At 48.2% G+C, this 16,713-nt stretch overlaps 1 protein-coding gene across 7 annotated transcripts in view; it reads right to left on the reverse strand.

Annotated features, from left to right (window-relative positions):
• Nucleotides 1-16,713, reverse strand: part of Ten-a (tenascin accessory) — a 488,025-nt gene that overhangs the window by 58,661 nt on the left and 412,651 nt on the right. Inside the window, exon 1 of one of the 7 annotated variants that reach the window (XM_046630327.2) lies at nucleotides 1,323-2,932. The exons of the other annotated variants lie outside the window; for them this stretch is intronic. Within the exon in view, the coding sequence (XP_046486283.1) occupies nucleotides 1,323-1,378 (56 nt within the window). The 5' untranslated portion in view covers nucleotides 1,379-2,932. Of the gene's footprint in view, nucleotides 1-1,322; nucleotides 2,933-16,713 lie in introns of those variants that run through there. 7 annotated transcript variants of the gene reach the window in all.

The following is a 16,713-nucleotide window of genomic DNA, read 5'->3' on the forward strand; positions in this document are numbered from 1 at the left end:
CGCGTTCGCTACTGTATAAGAGTCGGTTGCACGGCACGGCTGCAGAGTCCCCAGGGAAGCGCCGGGCGTAACTATCGATTGCCCAGACTTTTAGGGTGCGAAGAGGTGTTTCGGCGGGACCACGCGATACCCGAGAACAGCCTGACTTCCGTTTCCCGGATCGGTGCCGTGGACCGCTTCCCACTTTGAACGGTTCTTTGATCTGACAGAGTACACGCGTTCAGGCAAAACCTTGGAGTTTGTACGGACATCGATAGCCGAGGATCGCTCGTCGCTAATCAGGATGAAGTTAGTAACGTGGGTTTAGCGACGAATGTTCAAGAAAAATCGTTACATCGCAGACTTAGCAATGTCCGAAATTTGGTAGAACACCATGACAAACAAATTATACTCTTATTTTGACAAGTCAACTCTTTGGAAGTTATTCTAAAATTGATAAGTTATGATTTTTTTTCTTTGATGTTTCGTTACGGTAACGTTATCAACTTCAGCCTCATCATCGCTAATCATGGATTAGACGATGAAAGTATGTCCACAGTGGTTTCAGGGTTGAAAGCTACTCGCGATAGTTGGATTCACCAAATCTCTCAAGGATTTGTGAGGATCCGGGTGTTTGAAGCACTCTGGTATCTGCGGGGGATTGGAACGCTACCGCTGTGTCAGAGATCAATCCTCGGTGGTAACAACTCGTCACGATAATTTGAAACTAATGTAACGATTCGTCCCCGAAGATGAGGTTCAGGGGCTGAGTATGAAGTTTCGAGAATTTCCGTTCTTCTTTTTTTTTTCTCAACAGTTATTCAAGACCGAGTAGGTAAAGCTGCTTCCGCGTACGTATAAAGTCGAATAAAGTTTCCCGAAGAGTCTCTCTTCAACGTATGCGCAAATATGGAAGCTGGCTTTTAAAACACGGAGGTACGTAACGTGAAATGTATAAAACTTTGAGCCCGGTATGAAAAACGTTGAGCGCATACCACCTTCTTCTAATGCATATCGACTCGGTGCAGCTACTCGAATGAATACGTAATACTTAAGAAGGCTAGAAGAACGCAGCGAGGAGAGAAGAATGGCTTAAGGAGACTGAAACGAATCGAGCAAAGTACCGACTAGACATTTATGAGAAAGACCGTTTAAGAGATCCGCTTCCGTCGGACGGTGGCCATAATATTCGAACCGATAGACACTCCGAAGCCCATCGTTCGAATTGAGAGAGTTCGGAAGCCTGATCCGAGCGTTTCTTCAAGGGTTTTTTATCGAGCAACAAGTCACCGACTAGCAGTTCCATCATCCCCTGCAGTTTCTATCCTTTCCGGAAGATTTACCTGACGTGGCGACGAGGCAGCGGAGGCGGCACCGGACTGTGGAAATTATCCATCATGGAATAAGCGTTGTGGTCGACGGACTTGTGGTCCAGGCTCTCGAGGTGGTCCAGCCTGAGCAACTCCGCTTCCCGGGGCGAGTGGAGCTCACAGTGAGCGACGTGGAGCAGCGGTCTCAGCGAGGAGGCCTCGCATCGCTGCTGCCGCGAAGGCGGCCTCACTACCTGGTGGTGGTCGAGACCATCCGCGGAGGATTTTTCCTCGCCCCAGACCTCGAACTCACCGGCCGCTGAATAGTCACCGAATCCACTGTTACCCTTCACTTTTGCACTTTCTTTTACACGCTCACAAGACAACGATTTCGCGTAGTAATTCCCCACAGACTCAATGCTGACGGCCTTTGCGAAGAGCTTGCGGAAGCTCCGACTTTTCCTCGACGCGCTCTTCGTCCTCCCTAACGGCGATCGGAACGAAGAAATTTTCGAATGATTTTCTTCGCTACTTCTTCTTCTTCTTCTTCTTCTTTTTCTTGTTTTTCTTCGTCTTCTATCACCGTTTCAAAGCGGGATTATAATTTCGCCGACTTTATCGAGTTAGTCAATGTTGTACGTATACGCAGAAAAGTTTGTTTCAACGTCTGTAAATCGTTTTCCCAACTCGGGGTTTTCACCTGCACGGATGGATATGTATAGATGTGGGTATATGTGTATGTATGTATATACATGCAGAGTTTGTATGTATGTACAGCTAAGGGGGAAAACTTGCGCTGTAAACTTCCTTATCAATCTGTCAACGGCAGCAGGAAACTTTGGTCCACCTTCCTGAAAACAGTTTTCCTATAGTATAGGGATAGGTATCTTCGTATTGAGAGGGAAGCTTTAAAGCTTGAGGCACCGAAATCGCGGGGTTTTTTGGGGTGAAATTCCCGGCCTATTCACAACGTTTCTTCATCTATTATTTTATTTCATTTATTCCATTCACCCACCCCGATATTGAGATCACAGCTCTTTTTGCACTTGATAGAGCTTACTTATCTATGTCTATGAAAATATAACCGTACGATTGTGCACGTTGAACAGTTTGCGTCCGATAGTAAATGATGCGAATCACTCGGCACCAAGGGACTTGACGTAATTAGCGTGCAAATCCGCCACTGAGAATCCAGATAACCGTCGGCGACGAATCGAGTCTTTTATAACGGAAAACTTCACTGACAAAAACCCAGGGTCGTCGTATCGATTAAACAGCGATGAAAATAATTCGGAATGTGACAATTATAAACAGGTTTAAAATTCGCACGAGCATTCATTTTACGCGCTTTAATATCCGGATTAATCCAATGCGCGCGCGCGTTTCGCAAAAGGACACTTATAATTGGCCGTAAGGGTCGACGTTACCTACAACTTACTATCTACTTATATTCACGGGGCTCGGAGATTCGGCGAGAGAAGTACTCTTTAACACTCGAGAGTGATATACCGCACCCCGACCGTCGATCACTCGCGACGATTTTTCCGCTTTTTATTCACCGTTTTACCCAACGAGAGTCGGACCTTCACTAAATCTAACACCGCGCGCAACGAGCTTCTTTAACGAACTGACGTCCGGCTCTGTCACCTGGTCAACGGAGACTGAAAGCTCAAGCGTCGCGACGCCCGGCACAAACTGATACCAGGGCATCCCCTCCACCCGTGATCCCGGCGCGTGCGCGCGCCCCCTCCATCCCCTTCCCCACTTCCCGCCCCCCTTCCGCCGGTTTCAGGACCCTCGGTAAGGCGCGCCTCTGTCGGGGGGTTGACGAGACTCCGAATGCCCTCGAGCGCGCGCGCAACCCTCCGAAAACGCTGGTCCTCCACGGCCTTCAGAATTCCTCCTTCCGAAGTCTCGCAGCGTGCGCCGGATCTCATCTCCGTTTTCCGATAGTTTGGTCAGCAGCTGACGGACTTGGAGTTCGGACGGGTTACTCGGAACACGCCGAAGGGGTTGAGAAAAAAATCTTGCTATTTATTCGGAACCGAAAACTTTCGCCGCGATTAGCTGATGCGTAGCTGCTACGTATCTGTAGACTCATTTTTCATACTCTCCATCATCCAAGGGTGGAATTTCATTTGCAAAATTTCTTCTTTTTCGACCCGCTACGCTGCGTTGATTCTGGGAGTGGGAAAATAAAGAACAGTCGGAGCTAGAGACACATGTGTGCCACGCGAAAGAAAGAGATTGCGACATATTTTTGAGACGTTTCATGTCTTCGCGTTGTTATATGTATGCGTACGTATATATACACGTATAATGTATTATGTATGTACGTATGTATGTACCTCATACTATATGCGGGGGATGCACACTCTACGCGTAAAATTCAAAGAGGTTTCTTTCATCAGCACGACGAACGAAAAAGCAGCACGTATTTCTCTTTTTATGATTATTTCCTCACTCGCTGGGTACATTCGCCCGCGAGATTTGTCGCAGGGTATAAGGTGTAGGTGTATAATATAAAGTTATTGTGGAGCACAGGATTTTGCTTTTAAGACGTTGTCTCGCATCAGGAATATTGTTGTTGTTCGTCTCGTTATTATTACGATGATTATTGTTGTTATTGTTATTATTAAATTTATCGTTGTTCGTTATCATCGTTCGAGAGGTAACTAAATATTTTCGTTCTGTAATCGTTCCGTGAAAAGAAAACTGTTCGAAATCGTCTCTCTCCAGGAGCGCGCTTTGGGCAAATGGGAAAATGAAATTACATCGCATTAAATTTTCACCGTGGCAAAACCGGCAGCCGTACAAATTTTTTCCAATAAAAATCGTCGCACCAGCAAAAGCGTGCACGTTATATACTTTTGTACGGAGAAAAGTGTCGAGAGAAGGTACGAGGGGCGTGTGAGGAGGAGAGGAAAACAGAAAGGTGGAGGTGGAGGATCGAGGATTGCCAACTAACTGACAGTGGGAAAAAAGGAGGCGCGACTCAACGAGCCGATGTTTTATTCGGCATGGATTAAGCCGTGGCTTACTGAAAAAATCAAATTATTCCAAATCCTTGAGGGTCACGTCGTTATGCTTCCGCACGCGCTTCGTACTTCTCATTATATTCCTTATATATAGATATCTACGCGTTGTATTTAATCGCGTACAAATATTATTAATGTATGTAGATATAATTCAGACGGACGAATGGGCGCGAGCGCTGGGAAAAATCTGAAAGATTTTCCGCGTAGAGGAGCTGCGAAAGAGAGCGGAAATTTAGAATCTCCTTTTACCAACGAGCGAAATGTTATATCATATACAGGACAGCTACGCGTACGCAAGGAAGAAAATTTTTGAAACCATTCGCGCGGAAGGCAAAACGCCTCGGTGTTCGCTTCGGTGGATATTCACACACACACACACACACACACACACACACACACACACACTCATCCGCGATGCGTACGAAACACACTCGAGACCCTGACTGGCTACAGTTTCGTAAGATCGGAATTATTTTCCCAGAGGTTTCCGAGCCCTGTCTCGAAGCCCCCCCATCACCCTTTGCGATCATCCAATTCCTTTGAGCAGGCGGTCTAATTTTCCCCGAATAACATTAGTGTCTCGCCGCTTTAAGCTAATTGTTCAGTTTACCGTCGATTAAAATAAAACTTGGGGATTGGTAAGTGTAACGGGGTTGATGCTGCGAGGGGGTGAGAGTGAGAGAGAGAAAGTGGGGCGGAAGAGAGGGTGGGAACCCAGTGTACCGAGCAAAGGGAGGCTAATTTTCTCAACCCAAATGAGCAGTAGAGATCGCGTATTTGTGAAGCCTTAAGGCAAACGCTCCTCTCGCTGGAATGCGACGTTGATTCGTTTATACAGGCATCGGGAAGCTGATGAGATGAAGAACGGTTGCGAGATTCTACGATATCCATAACTGAGAGAAAGCACAGCAGGTTCTACAGATTTCAAAGAAGCTCTCATACTAAAAAAAAAAAAGTGATGGAGGTACCTACAGGTGTTCGGTAGTTACTTCGAGTATCGATAAAGTACAATTTTCCATCATACAGGTACTTAAAGTTTCTTCGGTACGTGTACCAAGTTTTCCTAAGGGTTGTGCACCGGTTCTTTCGCGTTTTGAAAAGTGTCCGTCGCAAATCAGTTCAGGAGCTGCGGTACTCTGGATTTTGGTATCGCGACGTACAGGGTGAGCATCATTTATGCAGACGTACACGACGTGCACGAACATTCGTTGCACAAGGCGGCGTAGCCGCAGTTGAGAGATCTTAGCTAACCGTATGAACTTTGCGGTTGTGAGGGGTGGAAGCCAAAATTATTCAAGGCACGTGTGCCGCGGAAAGTAAGCAGGTAGGTTGCTCTCGGCGGTGGGGCATATATGCGTGTGCAAATAGGTTCTCTCCTCCATGATCAGCGGCACGGTGGCTGGTGGATATCGTCGTCGGGATCCAAGTTCAAACATACGCACACACTCGGTTCCTTGACGTCGACGACGAGGACGAGGCGTTTCTCCGGTTTCCTTTGGGTTCCTGTCTCTTCCGTATACACCCAGCTCCGAATTCCACGCTATCGAAATCCTCGCGGTATTCCTTCGTCTCCACGCCGCGCGGAACGTACGTTTGTTTGGATAGAATGCCATCAACCGAAGCGTTCAATTTAATTGAGATTAGCATAGGTACATCTAGCTACCCTACGTGTATAACGTCCCCTAGCCTCGGCCGAGAAACCGCCGGCTTTCCCTGATATCGCTCTACAATTTAGCTACTCCGCTATACCGGGATCAACTTTACCCTAGATCTCTGCGTGGTATTATACGTGCATGGATATATCTGGATAATTGCCAACTGTTGTAGCTTCGCCTTACTCCGGGACGTTTTACTGCGTTTCCTCTTCCTCTTCTCTTCGCCCTAACGTTATACCAACATATACATCCAATAAATTTTCCGCAAATCTACTCGGTCTCGATCGACAATTTACTCCAACTATTACGCAACGTTTCGAGCTATGGCTGCAGGACAAATTGCTTCGAAGGGGGCTTACACAAAACGACGTCGTTTTAGAGTAACTGATCTACTTCCGGTCGCGTGTAATCTATCCGGTATATTTACTGTCTCTCGATTTTGTCAATATCCTGTCAGAGATACTCCCTCATTCGTGCTCTTTCACCGTTTCGCTTCGACTCGCGAAAGCACTCCAGGGCTTTCCTTTACCGAGTTTTCGCACCCCTCGCGGTAACTAGAATACCGTACGTACGTATACCACGGGGCAAAGTAAAACCAATCGAAGTCACTCTGCCGCCTGTAACGCGATCGACGGAAACTCCGTGAGACTTAGTAGGTAATTACGCGATCAGAGCAGAATTAACTCGCGCCAGTTCTATTCACCTTTGAAGCTCGTCAACTTTTCAGAGATTGCGCTTCGTCGCGGTTTGCAAGAAGAAAAAAGGAAGACCGAGAAGTACCGGATGCCTACCGTCTGGTTTAGTGTGGGTGGTTCCGATGCTGGTGTGTAGAAGGCGGGCGGCTACTCTCTCCTTTGAAGAAGAGCCGAGCTTCCCAAGTAATTAGTCAGGACTTGGATGGTTGTTAGATATGTATGCCACGCGGTGGATGCCATTCGCTTGCTTTTCAGGCGAAAGTAATCGAAGTACCTACACTGACGGATATTCGTCTGGTACCGTCAATCGATGACAACAAAGTGGATCCTCCCTCCCGCGTTTCGTCTGCACATTTCCACCCTCGTTAAGTAACACTGCACTTGTTTACAACGCAACCAAAACTCGCCGGGGGGTGGAAAGAGAGAGTGAGAGGGAGAACTGGTAGAACGAGGAGAAGGAAAGATGGATGGCAAGATTGTTTTATCTTCTGGCAACACTAAAATCCACCTTCGTGGCCCCTGCAGCGTTTACCCTTTTAGCGGGTGAACCGAGCTCCGCGTTACGGGCAGGGCAAAGTCATCCTACGCCATTATTTAGGCGAGACGTTGGTCCCGAAATTCCGAAGGTGGTCGAATGTTCGCAATCGCGTTGTACCCTACCTATACCCTCGAGGATTTTCAACCAAAATACTTGCTCGGTAAAGTCCTTTGATCTTGGTACCCGGAAGTAGACTCTCCCCGATGCAGCCAACGTCGAGGAGGACCTCGCGTACCGTTTGCTGACTCGAAACCTGCACCACCCGGTTTTTGCTTCTTTATCCGTAATCATTCCGTTGCGGTTTTGGTTTTATTCGCAGGATGAGTCGTTGAATGCTTGTATAATTTATCATCGCTGCTGCGTCGCTTCCATGGATAGAAATTAACACACTTGTTGACTATCGAGTAGGTGTCGCATGGGATCGAAAACGAGCGTTCGCACCTTACGGTCATTGGTAGCTGGAACGAAACCGATTAGTCGTTGTATCCCGCGGGCTTATATTCAAATAAACTAAACAAAGTGGCAGGTATACAAAGTTTCAAGGTGTTTCGAGGAGCTGCCTTCCAGCACCTCGGGCCAGCGACGATAGTTAATAAGTCGACGCAACAGGTTATTTGAAAACCGAATGAAATATAGTTATTTGTGTACGCTCGGTGATTAACTTGAAGATTCCTTCCGATGACCGGCGTGCGAGGGTTGAAAAGGTGGTACAGGACTCTCGTCCTCGAATCTTGCGTGATTCTCGAGTTTTGTTACAGTCGGGTTACGTCGATGAGAGCAGTCCTGAGTTACGATGATGACGTTTTTTTTTCCCCCGAGCTCTCCGGCACGCGGCTCTTTCTTTCTTCCCTTCACTACTCGAGATAACCCTAAACCACGGGTAAATACGAGCCTTGCTATAAATCCAACTGTTTACTCACAAGAAACTTAATAATATGGAAATGAATAATGCATGTGCCGTGTTACCGCTGCGCCCGGGTTAGCCGGAGTGATTTAAAGCCATCGCCTAACTATATAAAGAATTCAACCCTTGCCTCCGTTCTGAGGAGCGAATACAAACGGCGGTGCAACGCGGCTGACAAATTCTACGGAAGTAAGACCAACTCGCCGAGACGAACGAGCGCTGGACTCGGAGATCTGCTCCATCATCGGCCCTCCGCGTTATCTTATTGAGAAGCCTCCGGACAAACAGAGCCTACCTTGTACGTCGTATAAGGCGAGAACAATTCCGCAGCTTTTAAAATATTCCATCGACGCGATCGTAGGTGTGCACAGGTGCGGAGGCAATTACGAAGGCCTCGCGGGTGCGCGGCGACGATGAGAAACGACATCCGGACGGAGGGAATCCTGGGCTTGGAGGATAGATGCTCGATTTAAGAAACGACTCCGTTGTTCGTGGTTTCCGTTTTCCGACCGTTTTACTCCTGCATTCGCGCTCCTCTCCGCGATTACGGACAACGCTGTGTATAGCTATATGCATAGCTAGGCCGTCTAAGATAGAGGAACGCTTTACACCGCGGTTTCATTTTCACGACACAAAGGCGAGCTTAGAATTCTCTCCGAGCCTGCCGCGTCCTCCGCACCGGAATTCACCCCTCGGGGGAAAAGTTCATTTTTGAAATAAGAAAACGCGGGACCCAGCGGCTTGTACTCACGAATGGTGAGCTTTGGTTTCGGCTGTTACAACTCGTGTTGGTATCTCACCTGAAACAGTCAAGAAAAAGAAATACGATTAGCATTGCACGAGGCAGTTTATTATTGAATGTAATTTTTGTTCGTATTATTACACATTGTGGGGTCGTATTATTAACGTGCAAATGAATGTGTATACATATATATATGTGCATAATGAATTCCTGGATTATAATTATCCCTTGAGCATATAGAATTCCATGCGTCTGACTATAGGAGTCTGTATTTTGCAAGGCTCTGCCTGGCTCACGTTTGGCTCCGCGTGGGTTCCAAGGGCTCAGAACTCGGAGCTCAAAGCTCAAGGCTCAGGGCTCAGGGTTCAGGGTTCAGGGCTCCGGGCTCGAGGCTCAGGGATGTGGCGTGGTGGGTGGGTTTTCTAGGGTTCCAAAGCGCGACCCCAACCCCCGTTTCTGGGTGAAGAGCGAGAGCAGTCGACGTACTTGCCGAGATAGCGAGATGCCGCACGGCACGCGGTGCGTCAGCTACGACTCACTGCAAATAAAGCCTCGTATGTACATCTCCTTCCTTGCTCGCTCAGTTTGTTTGAAACATTGAGCAAACGTCGGTCGTTTAACCCGCGGGTAAGGGGTGGTTCGGAAAGGGTTGGACCCCCGGCTTTCCAAAAGACTTTCACGATTTCGACGCGACAGACTCGGCTCATTGGAATTGCCAATTCGATACTGGTTCAGTTGTACCTACGTCACGGTTTTTGAACAGAAAATTAAAATCGCCCTCGAATCTAGATACGGCCGGTCTGGCGCGATTCGAAACCAAAACCACGAGGAACGAGCGAAACATGTCGCGGTATAACAAGCGACACAAACCCCTGCAGACTCGCGCGAGCTGTCTTTTCACTTCTCGGTATGGAAGCATTATTCGACGGGGGTTGAAAAAGTCCTTTGAGAAAATTTTATAAAGGCGAGAAGCAAAGAGGCCTCCAAGGGCATTAGGCTATATTGGGGATAATTGAGTCAAAGATTGATACTTCGATGGGAGCAAGGCTTCTTCGAAGAGCTAGTCGGAGAGGATTTAGAGGAGGAAATAGTTGCTCTTTGGGGGATGATTTCGAGCAATTTTGTCACCGCCGTTTTTCCCTCTAGCTTCGCAACGCTCGCCGGGATATTGCGGGGCTCCCTGGATGCAGGGTGCGTTTACTGCCGACGCATCTATCCTAACTTGCCTCCCTTCGCTATGGCGCAGCGGCCGCGGTTGGGCTCCGCACCCTCGGTTATAAAAAGGTTATTGTTCCCGGCTTGCGCCATGCCCGGTACTCTCAGCCCCGCTCTTCTCTTTCGCCCCGGCAGTGCGTGACATTGGTCGGTATGGCGAGGCGTTACTTTTTAGGAAACCACCGCCATGATAATGGTAATGGGTTGGCACGGGCCTCGCAATTTTCAATTTACCGTTAAGAACTGCTCGACCACCAGTCTTTATACACCCCGCCTATATTCGCCGGTTATTCCTTTCTCCCCTCGGCGGACCTTTTTCATCTTCGCCCGTCACTTCTATCTCCTGCAAGAATGAAAGCGCATTCTGGACGGGGTGAATTACTCTTAGTCCCGAACGATTTCAGGTGAGCGGTAAATACCTTCGTTGCAAAAAATCATTTCAACTTCTAGAGAGCGGTCGATTTGTTCGCGGGTTCTTACGAAGAAGTTGAGCAGCTCGTCCCACCGCCGGATGGCGCCCAGCCATGTTACGTAGAAGAGGGACTTGGACACGGGTGCATTTTATGGGGGGATCACGTGCCATCTAATATACGCCGCTATCCTCGCGCGTCGAAAGATCAGCCGCGAAAGTGTGGCGATGGTCAATCACGATTCCAGGGGAAACTCGAGAAGGTGGTGTGACATGGGAAGGGGTGAGAGAAGTCGGACAATTTAACCCCGGGTGGGGCAAAAAGTTTTCCATCCTCATCTCTTACCGCCATCTACTGCGGGGACAGAGACCGAAGCTTGCAGCCAAACGTTCTGATGTTCTTTCGAACGAGATAGCGAGATCCGAGAATCAAAATTTTGCGCAATACCCCGAACTTTTATAATTAATTAACTAAGACCATTATAGAATTGCGAGGGTAAAACTGGAACCGCATTTTTCCATTTCCAAAAAGTTGAGTGCTTTTGTCGGTCACCGAGATCCGGGATCATCTTCACAGGCCTTTCTTCTCCCGTTGACAAGAATTAGAGCGGAATTTTTCACGTTTGTGAGAGCCGAGGTGATGGACCTTTGGTCTTTCTTCTTCACCCGGCTTTCTTCTCTCAAGCAATTAATACGAGACCATCCCAATCCCGATCCCAACCCGGCCCCGTCCCTCGGTCCCTTCTTTCTTCGGCGATCCCATCGGCTCGGTTGTTCGGACCTCGAGGAACGTCGCAAGGGTCAGCGAACAACACCGAGTCTCTGCACCGAGTCGTCGAGGCCTGGGTTGGAGGTGGGGTAATTGATAGGACCGAGCGCGGGGGAGTTGGGAATTGTCTACCCGGGAAGGATTGACCACCGGCTGCAGGGTGAGGTGGCGAAAGACGCGGAAGGGTCGGTCTTGAGGGCGGTTTTCTCCCGGCTTTCGGACGCTGCTCTTGCAGCGGCACGGGCTGCGTAATTAATGCCACTAATAACACCCGACGCTCTTAAGTGTTCGGAGGTTCCGTCGGGCCATGACACAACTTAATTTGCCGTTGCTCGTCGGTGCCAACGAGCCTCGAGTTCCATCGTTCGCTAAACCAGACCTCAGCTCCACCCCGTGCATCGGTTTCCCAATCATAGCGCACCTCGGGAGGCTTCCAATTTCTGCCACTTCACTGCATCGCGCGCTGCTTTGGTACACGCCCAAGAATTTCCCTGGAAAATTGCTCCCAACTATTCGAAACGACACTTTCATCACTAAGGAGACCGTTCCCTCCTTTCCAAACACTTTTTGATCAGTGGTCATGAAAGTGAAAAGCGAAAGAACGCGGTAAATTTTTGTTCTTACAGTCAATCAGCGAAAGGCACCAGCGAATCAGTTACTTCCAGTGTTCGGGCTACGCGTAGGTAGCTGCACCGATTCGTATGCGGGTGACTTTCGCTCATTCGCATCTGCCTTATCGCACTCGGGATAAAGGCTACACTTTAACCCTCGAGTTTAACCCTCGGGTTTTCTTCGCAAGAAGCGGGTCACGTACTCGAGTAAAGACAATCGAGGTCTCGTACCCGCCCTTTGTTTTTCGTGTGCTTAGTTACTTTATTCAAACTTCTTTTCTCCCTGGCGTCACGATCAGCGACACCGGGGGGTACCGACTATCCCGCTCACAGTTCCCTCGGCGTTAAATCCCTCGATCAGTTTCTGCATCGTAAACAGCTGAGAGAGGCGATGTTTTTCTAAGCCTCTACCCGCGGGTGTTCCGTGTCGACGGGGCGTCGAGTCACCGGAGCAAGGCTCGATGGTTCGAAAACCTTCCTAACCTCCCCCCCTCCCCCTGAAACGAACGACGAAGTTCTCCTCTGATCCAGGTGCCTCATCCTCCAGCCTCCACTCCCCCTCATCCTCATCCGGAATCTCCTCAACAGACATCAAACGCCCACCCGGGATTACATTCCTCCACGTTTTCAGGTACAGGCATAACGCCCGTACCTCTGACTCCATATCGCGTGCACGTGTCACTCCGTGAGCTATGGACTACGAACATCGGTCCATCCTCCTCTCGTACAAGACCTGTTACAGGTTGCTCGTATAATTCACTACTGTGAGCGTACAGCTCAAAGGATTTACCCTCATCCGCCTTGTATACACCTTTTCCATTACCGGTCTACGAGTTGTAATTCGTATCATATCACTGCCGGATTCGAAGAAGGTTGTAGGATTAACGAGTCAGCCTCTTATTTTCCCGAGACTATCGAGGGAGCGGCTGTTTTACCGTTAAAACTCGTTCGTTCCTTGCGTCATTTCTCATCGAAAACTCACGTCATTCATTATCCGAGCCATTTCGGTGACAGAAGAATCCGAAATTACATATTTATGACCGCATTAACTAAATTCCGTGAATCGATATCCGTTAGATTCCTTGTACGACAGAGTTTAATGGCAGATCTTTTGATTATTAATTCAAACTTCACAACCTTTTGTTTCAACTTCGAGGTTTTCGCGACGTTGACTATGCACACGCACACAAATATACCTATATATATATGTATATATATGGCTATATTAAATGCCTGTGAAAAAAGCAGTCGCAGCGCTGAAGCGATAATGCGGATTACGTGAAAAATGAAAGAATGAAAAATTAATTAGCAGACGTTATAAATCTGCAAGTTCTAAAGTTAATTATATATCGTATACGGAAGAATAGGGTAACTATTATATTATATCTATCGCTATTATGTATCCGTTGACGAGACAACAGGGAGCGCTAGCTGCAACGGGCCATTTTATACGCCCGGTAATAACGCGAATGAAAAAATATTGCTCAGGGGGAGAGTCGCGAGAGCCGCACGGTGGGATATTAATTACTTACATTTAAACGTGCGAGTTTCAGATAAATATACCTACGCATTGTATTGCAGGGGTTGGAATTTCTCGCTTTTTGTCAATTGCCGTGAGTTTTTTTTAATTCGTTTTCGTTTAATTTCCGCGATGCATACGGAATGACACGATATTCAGCGAGGAGAGTGATCGGGCAGAAATGAAAATCGCGCCAAAGCGGTGACGGATGCATGGAAAATAGAAATTCCACACCGTTGACAAGCCTTCGTCGCATCGTTTCGCATTACCATATAACGGTATCTGTTTTCTTATTTCCAGGCTGTTCCAGAAACAAAAGAACAGAGACAGGTCTGAACACGAGGTGCATGGACTGCAAAGGAGTCTGGAAGCGGTGACGCCGTGCGGATTTGTTGTCCTACGGGGTGACATAGACGTCGCGTCTGCATCTATCGCAGCGGCAAAAAACCGTCTGGACCTTCTCTCCGGGTGGTAAGTTTTACCTACTCCGTAACCCTCTATTCGCGCCCACCACTTTGCGCACCTACGCGTTCCGTGCTCTCTCTCTCTCTCTCTGTGTGCACGCGTGTGTATGAGTTTGCGGTTTCCATTGTCGCGTTTACAGAGCGACACGCATTGTGCTCGACAATGGCTCCGCCAGACCGTCGTCGCACGGATCCTCGGGCTACGGAACTTACGCAGCCCGCGTGTTTAAAGTCACGCACAAGACACAACAATCAGTGTACAAGGCTCGCTTGCCTAGAGCGTGAACGCGAACGGCGGGACTTTACCAGCGTTGAATAACTGCACATCGCGACGGTACGACCCCCGCCCACCACCCCTAACCCGCGGGGTGAATCCCGAATGAAAAGGCGAGATAAAGCGAAACTGAGACGGGGCACAAAGGTCTTCCTCGGTTTGATCGCCCCGGATTCAACCGATCTAGTACTCTTTTATATCGACGGGGTATGCAGGGTGAAAAAAGGGATAATGAAACGCGATCGGAAGTCGTCGCGTCGTAGACGGGACGGGAGAATATCTTTGTTGATAGCGATTACTTTACACGCACAGGTAGAAAAAAAAAAAACGAAAAAAAGAACGGAAGAAAAAGAAAAAAAAAATAAGGGCAAGACACGGAGAGATTAAACCGCGGCATCTGCACCATCATCGGTTCAACAGAAAGAATTCAAATTTCGCAAGGTTCTCTCGAAGGCTGCTCACGTCGCGGAGGCAGGGCGGCAACCTGCAGGGAAGGCAGGCCTGGTATTAGGGAATGACGGTAGCGCCGGATCAGGGTGAAAATCGTATCAGGGTGCTGCCTGCGTAAAACGCCACGCGAGCGTGTCAACTCTCGGAGAGAGAACGGCGAGAGGAAGAAAAGCTCGAGTGTCCGTTCTCCGCAGCTTGGTATAGTAAAAGTTTTCAAGAGGGAGAGACACGTCGGGGTCGATCGGTGATTGGGGGGCGGGTGCTGCTCGTCGTCTGAGCGTGCAATAATATCGGGGCGATCCATCACATGAACAGTGCCAATAAAACATCTGGCGTATATCTCTTCTCTTCTCTTCTCTTCTCTTCTCTTCTCTTCTCTTCTCTTCTCTTCTCTACTTTACTCCGCTCCCCGTCTTTATCGCCACCATCTTCAGTTACACCCCTCCGCACCAGCGTGTAAAGCCGGTCGGTTCTTTGCGAGCTTTTACAGGCCAACCCTTAATTTTTTGTCTTTCTTCTTCTGCTTTTTTCTTTCTTTTTGTATCAGTTCATCACGATCGCCTTCTGCGACGCGAGTACGCGATCACGCGTTGCTCTCTGCGTTCTAGCCTGCACACGCGTTAATGATTCGTCATTTAGAGGATCGTGCGACGCATATCGAGCAGGACACGTATCCGTCCTCCCCTCGTTTCGCACGGTATTATACGAATTTGAGAAGGGTTTTTTCGGGGTTTTATTCACGGCGTGTAATCCGCCATGAAGCGCGGTTCAAGATGTGATAATTTTTTCTTTTCTTTTTTTTCAATCCTTTTTTTTTTCCGACCAAAACTCGAGTAACCGCCGTCGCGCCAACCTCGCGAATAACTTGACAAATCGTCGCGAAAAAAGGGGTTCTTTCTCGTATAAGGCGCGTGCTGGCGTCGTGTTTGTTTTCTGTCCTTCTTTTTTTCCAACCGCAAGAGCTGCAGGCTATTTTCATGTATTATATATTGGATTAGGCAACCCGGCGTCGCGTATGCATGACATATTTTCACGTGCGTGCAGCGTATGGATCATATATGCGCGGGACATATTTGCTCTCGGTTAATACAATTCATCGTAGGAGAAGGAACCAGGGACACGTATGTCTTCTCACCGAGGCGACGGCCGACAGGCGCCAGAAGATGTCGCGATCCTTCCAACGAAACGCGATGCTCATAGGAAATGCAATAACTGCAGGAAATCCCGCATCATGCAGATTCGCGCGAGCGTTAAACGGGCAGCAATTTCTTGTCGAATATCAAATCAATTACCGCATTCGATCCGCGGGGTTCATTATTATTTTCGTACATTCTGTTACCGTTGAACTACACACGTATGTACGCTGAGATCGTTATTATAATACTATTTTTGTAACCGTTTTTATTCCGCCAAGCTTAAATCTCTGATTTTCCGGCGTTTGTGTGTTAGTTTGCAACATCGCGTGTATCCATCCATCCCAGTTTCAATGAAATTCGAAACACTGCTCCGGCTGATATAATTAGAACGGGAAAGTTAAAGGCTCGTTAAGCGAGTTTTGTATTCATCGGTAAATTCATTTTCGACAACGAAAAATCCTTCCCTGTATATATGCACTTTATTGAACGCAGTGAAACCGGCGCAAAACCGACAGCGTTTTTTGCTGCGGGTGGTTACGATGCGCATTACTTTCAGAAAAATAAAAAGCCAAAGCTCGTCCAACCTGTAGGTATCCCCTTCTCGGCAGTTCCAATGCGTTCGACTTTCCTCCGCGAGTTTTTCGCTAAACATTTACGGGGGAGAAAGAAGCCAGACTAATTTTTGAAGACGGTAATAAATTGCGCATTTCCGCTACCCGGCGCCCCGGTGCATCCGGTCTCTCTCCCTTTGCTCAGGCTGAGAGAGGGTGGCTTCAAAGTATCATCACGGGTTACAACACGAGGGTGTAATTCGCACAGAAACTATTTCGAAGCTTGCGGTGAGTGTGTTTCAACTTTTCCACAACATTCTTTTTCGAACAATTTCATATCCACATTCCGGCCGACCGTAAACGCGGCGAAGTCTAAGCCTATTATATTGGCGAAAATTGATAACCACACGCGCCTGCATAAAGCGATCAAGCGTGTACGGAAAGTGCGTGCGTG

The sequence above is a fragment of the Neodiprion pinetum genome, chromosome 6 (genome assembly GCF_021155775.2).
Source record: "Neodiprion pinetum isolate iyNeoPine1 chromosome 6, iyNeoPine1.2, whole genome shotgun sequence".
Classification (NCBI taxonomy): Eukaryota; Metazoa; Arthropoda; class Insecta; order Hymenoptera; family Diprionidae; genus Neodiprion; species Neodiprion pinetum.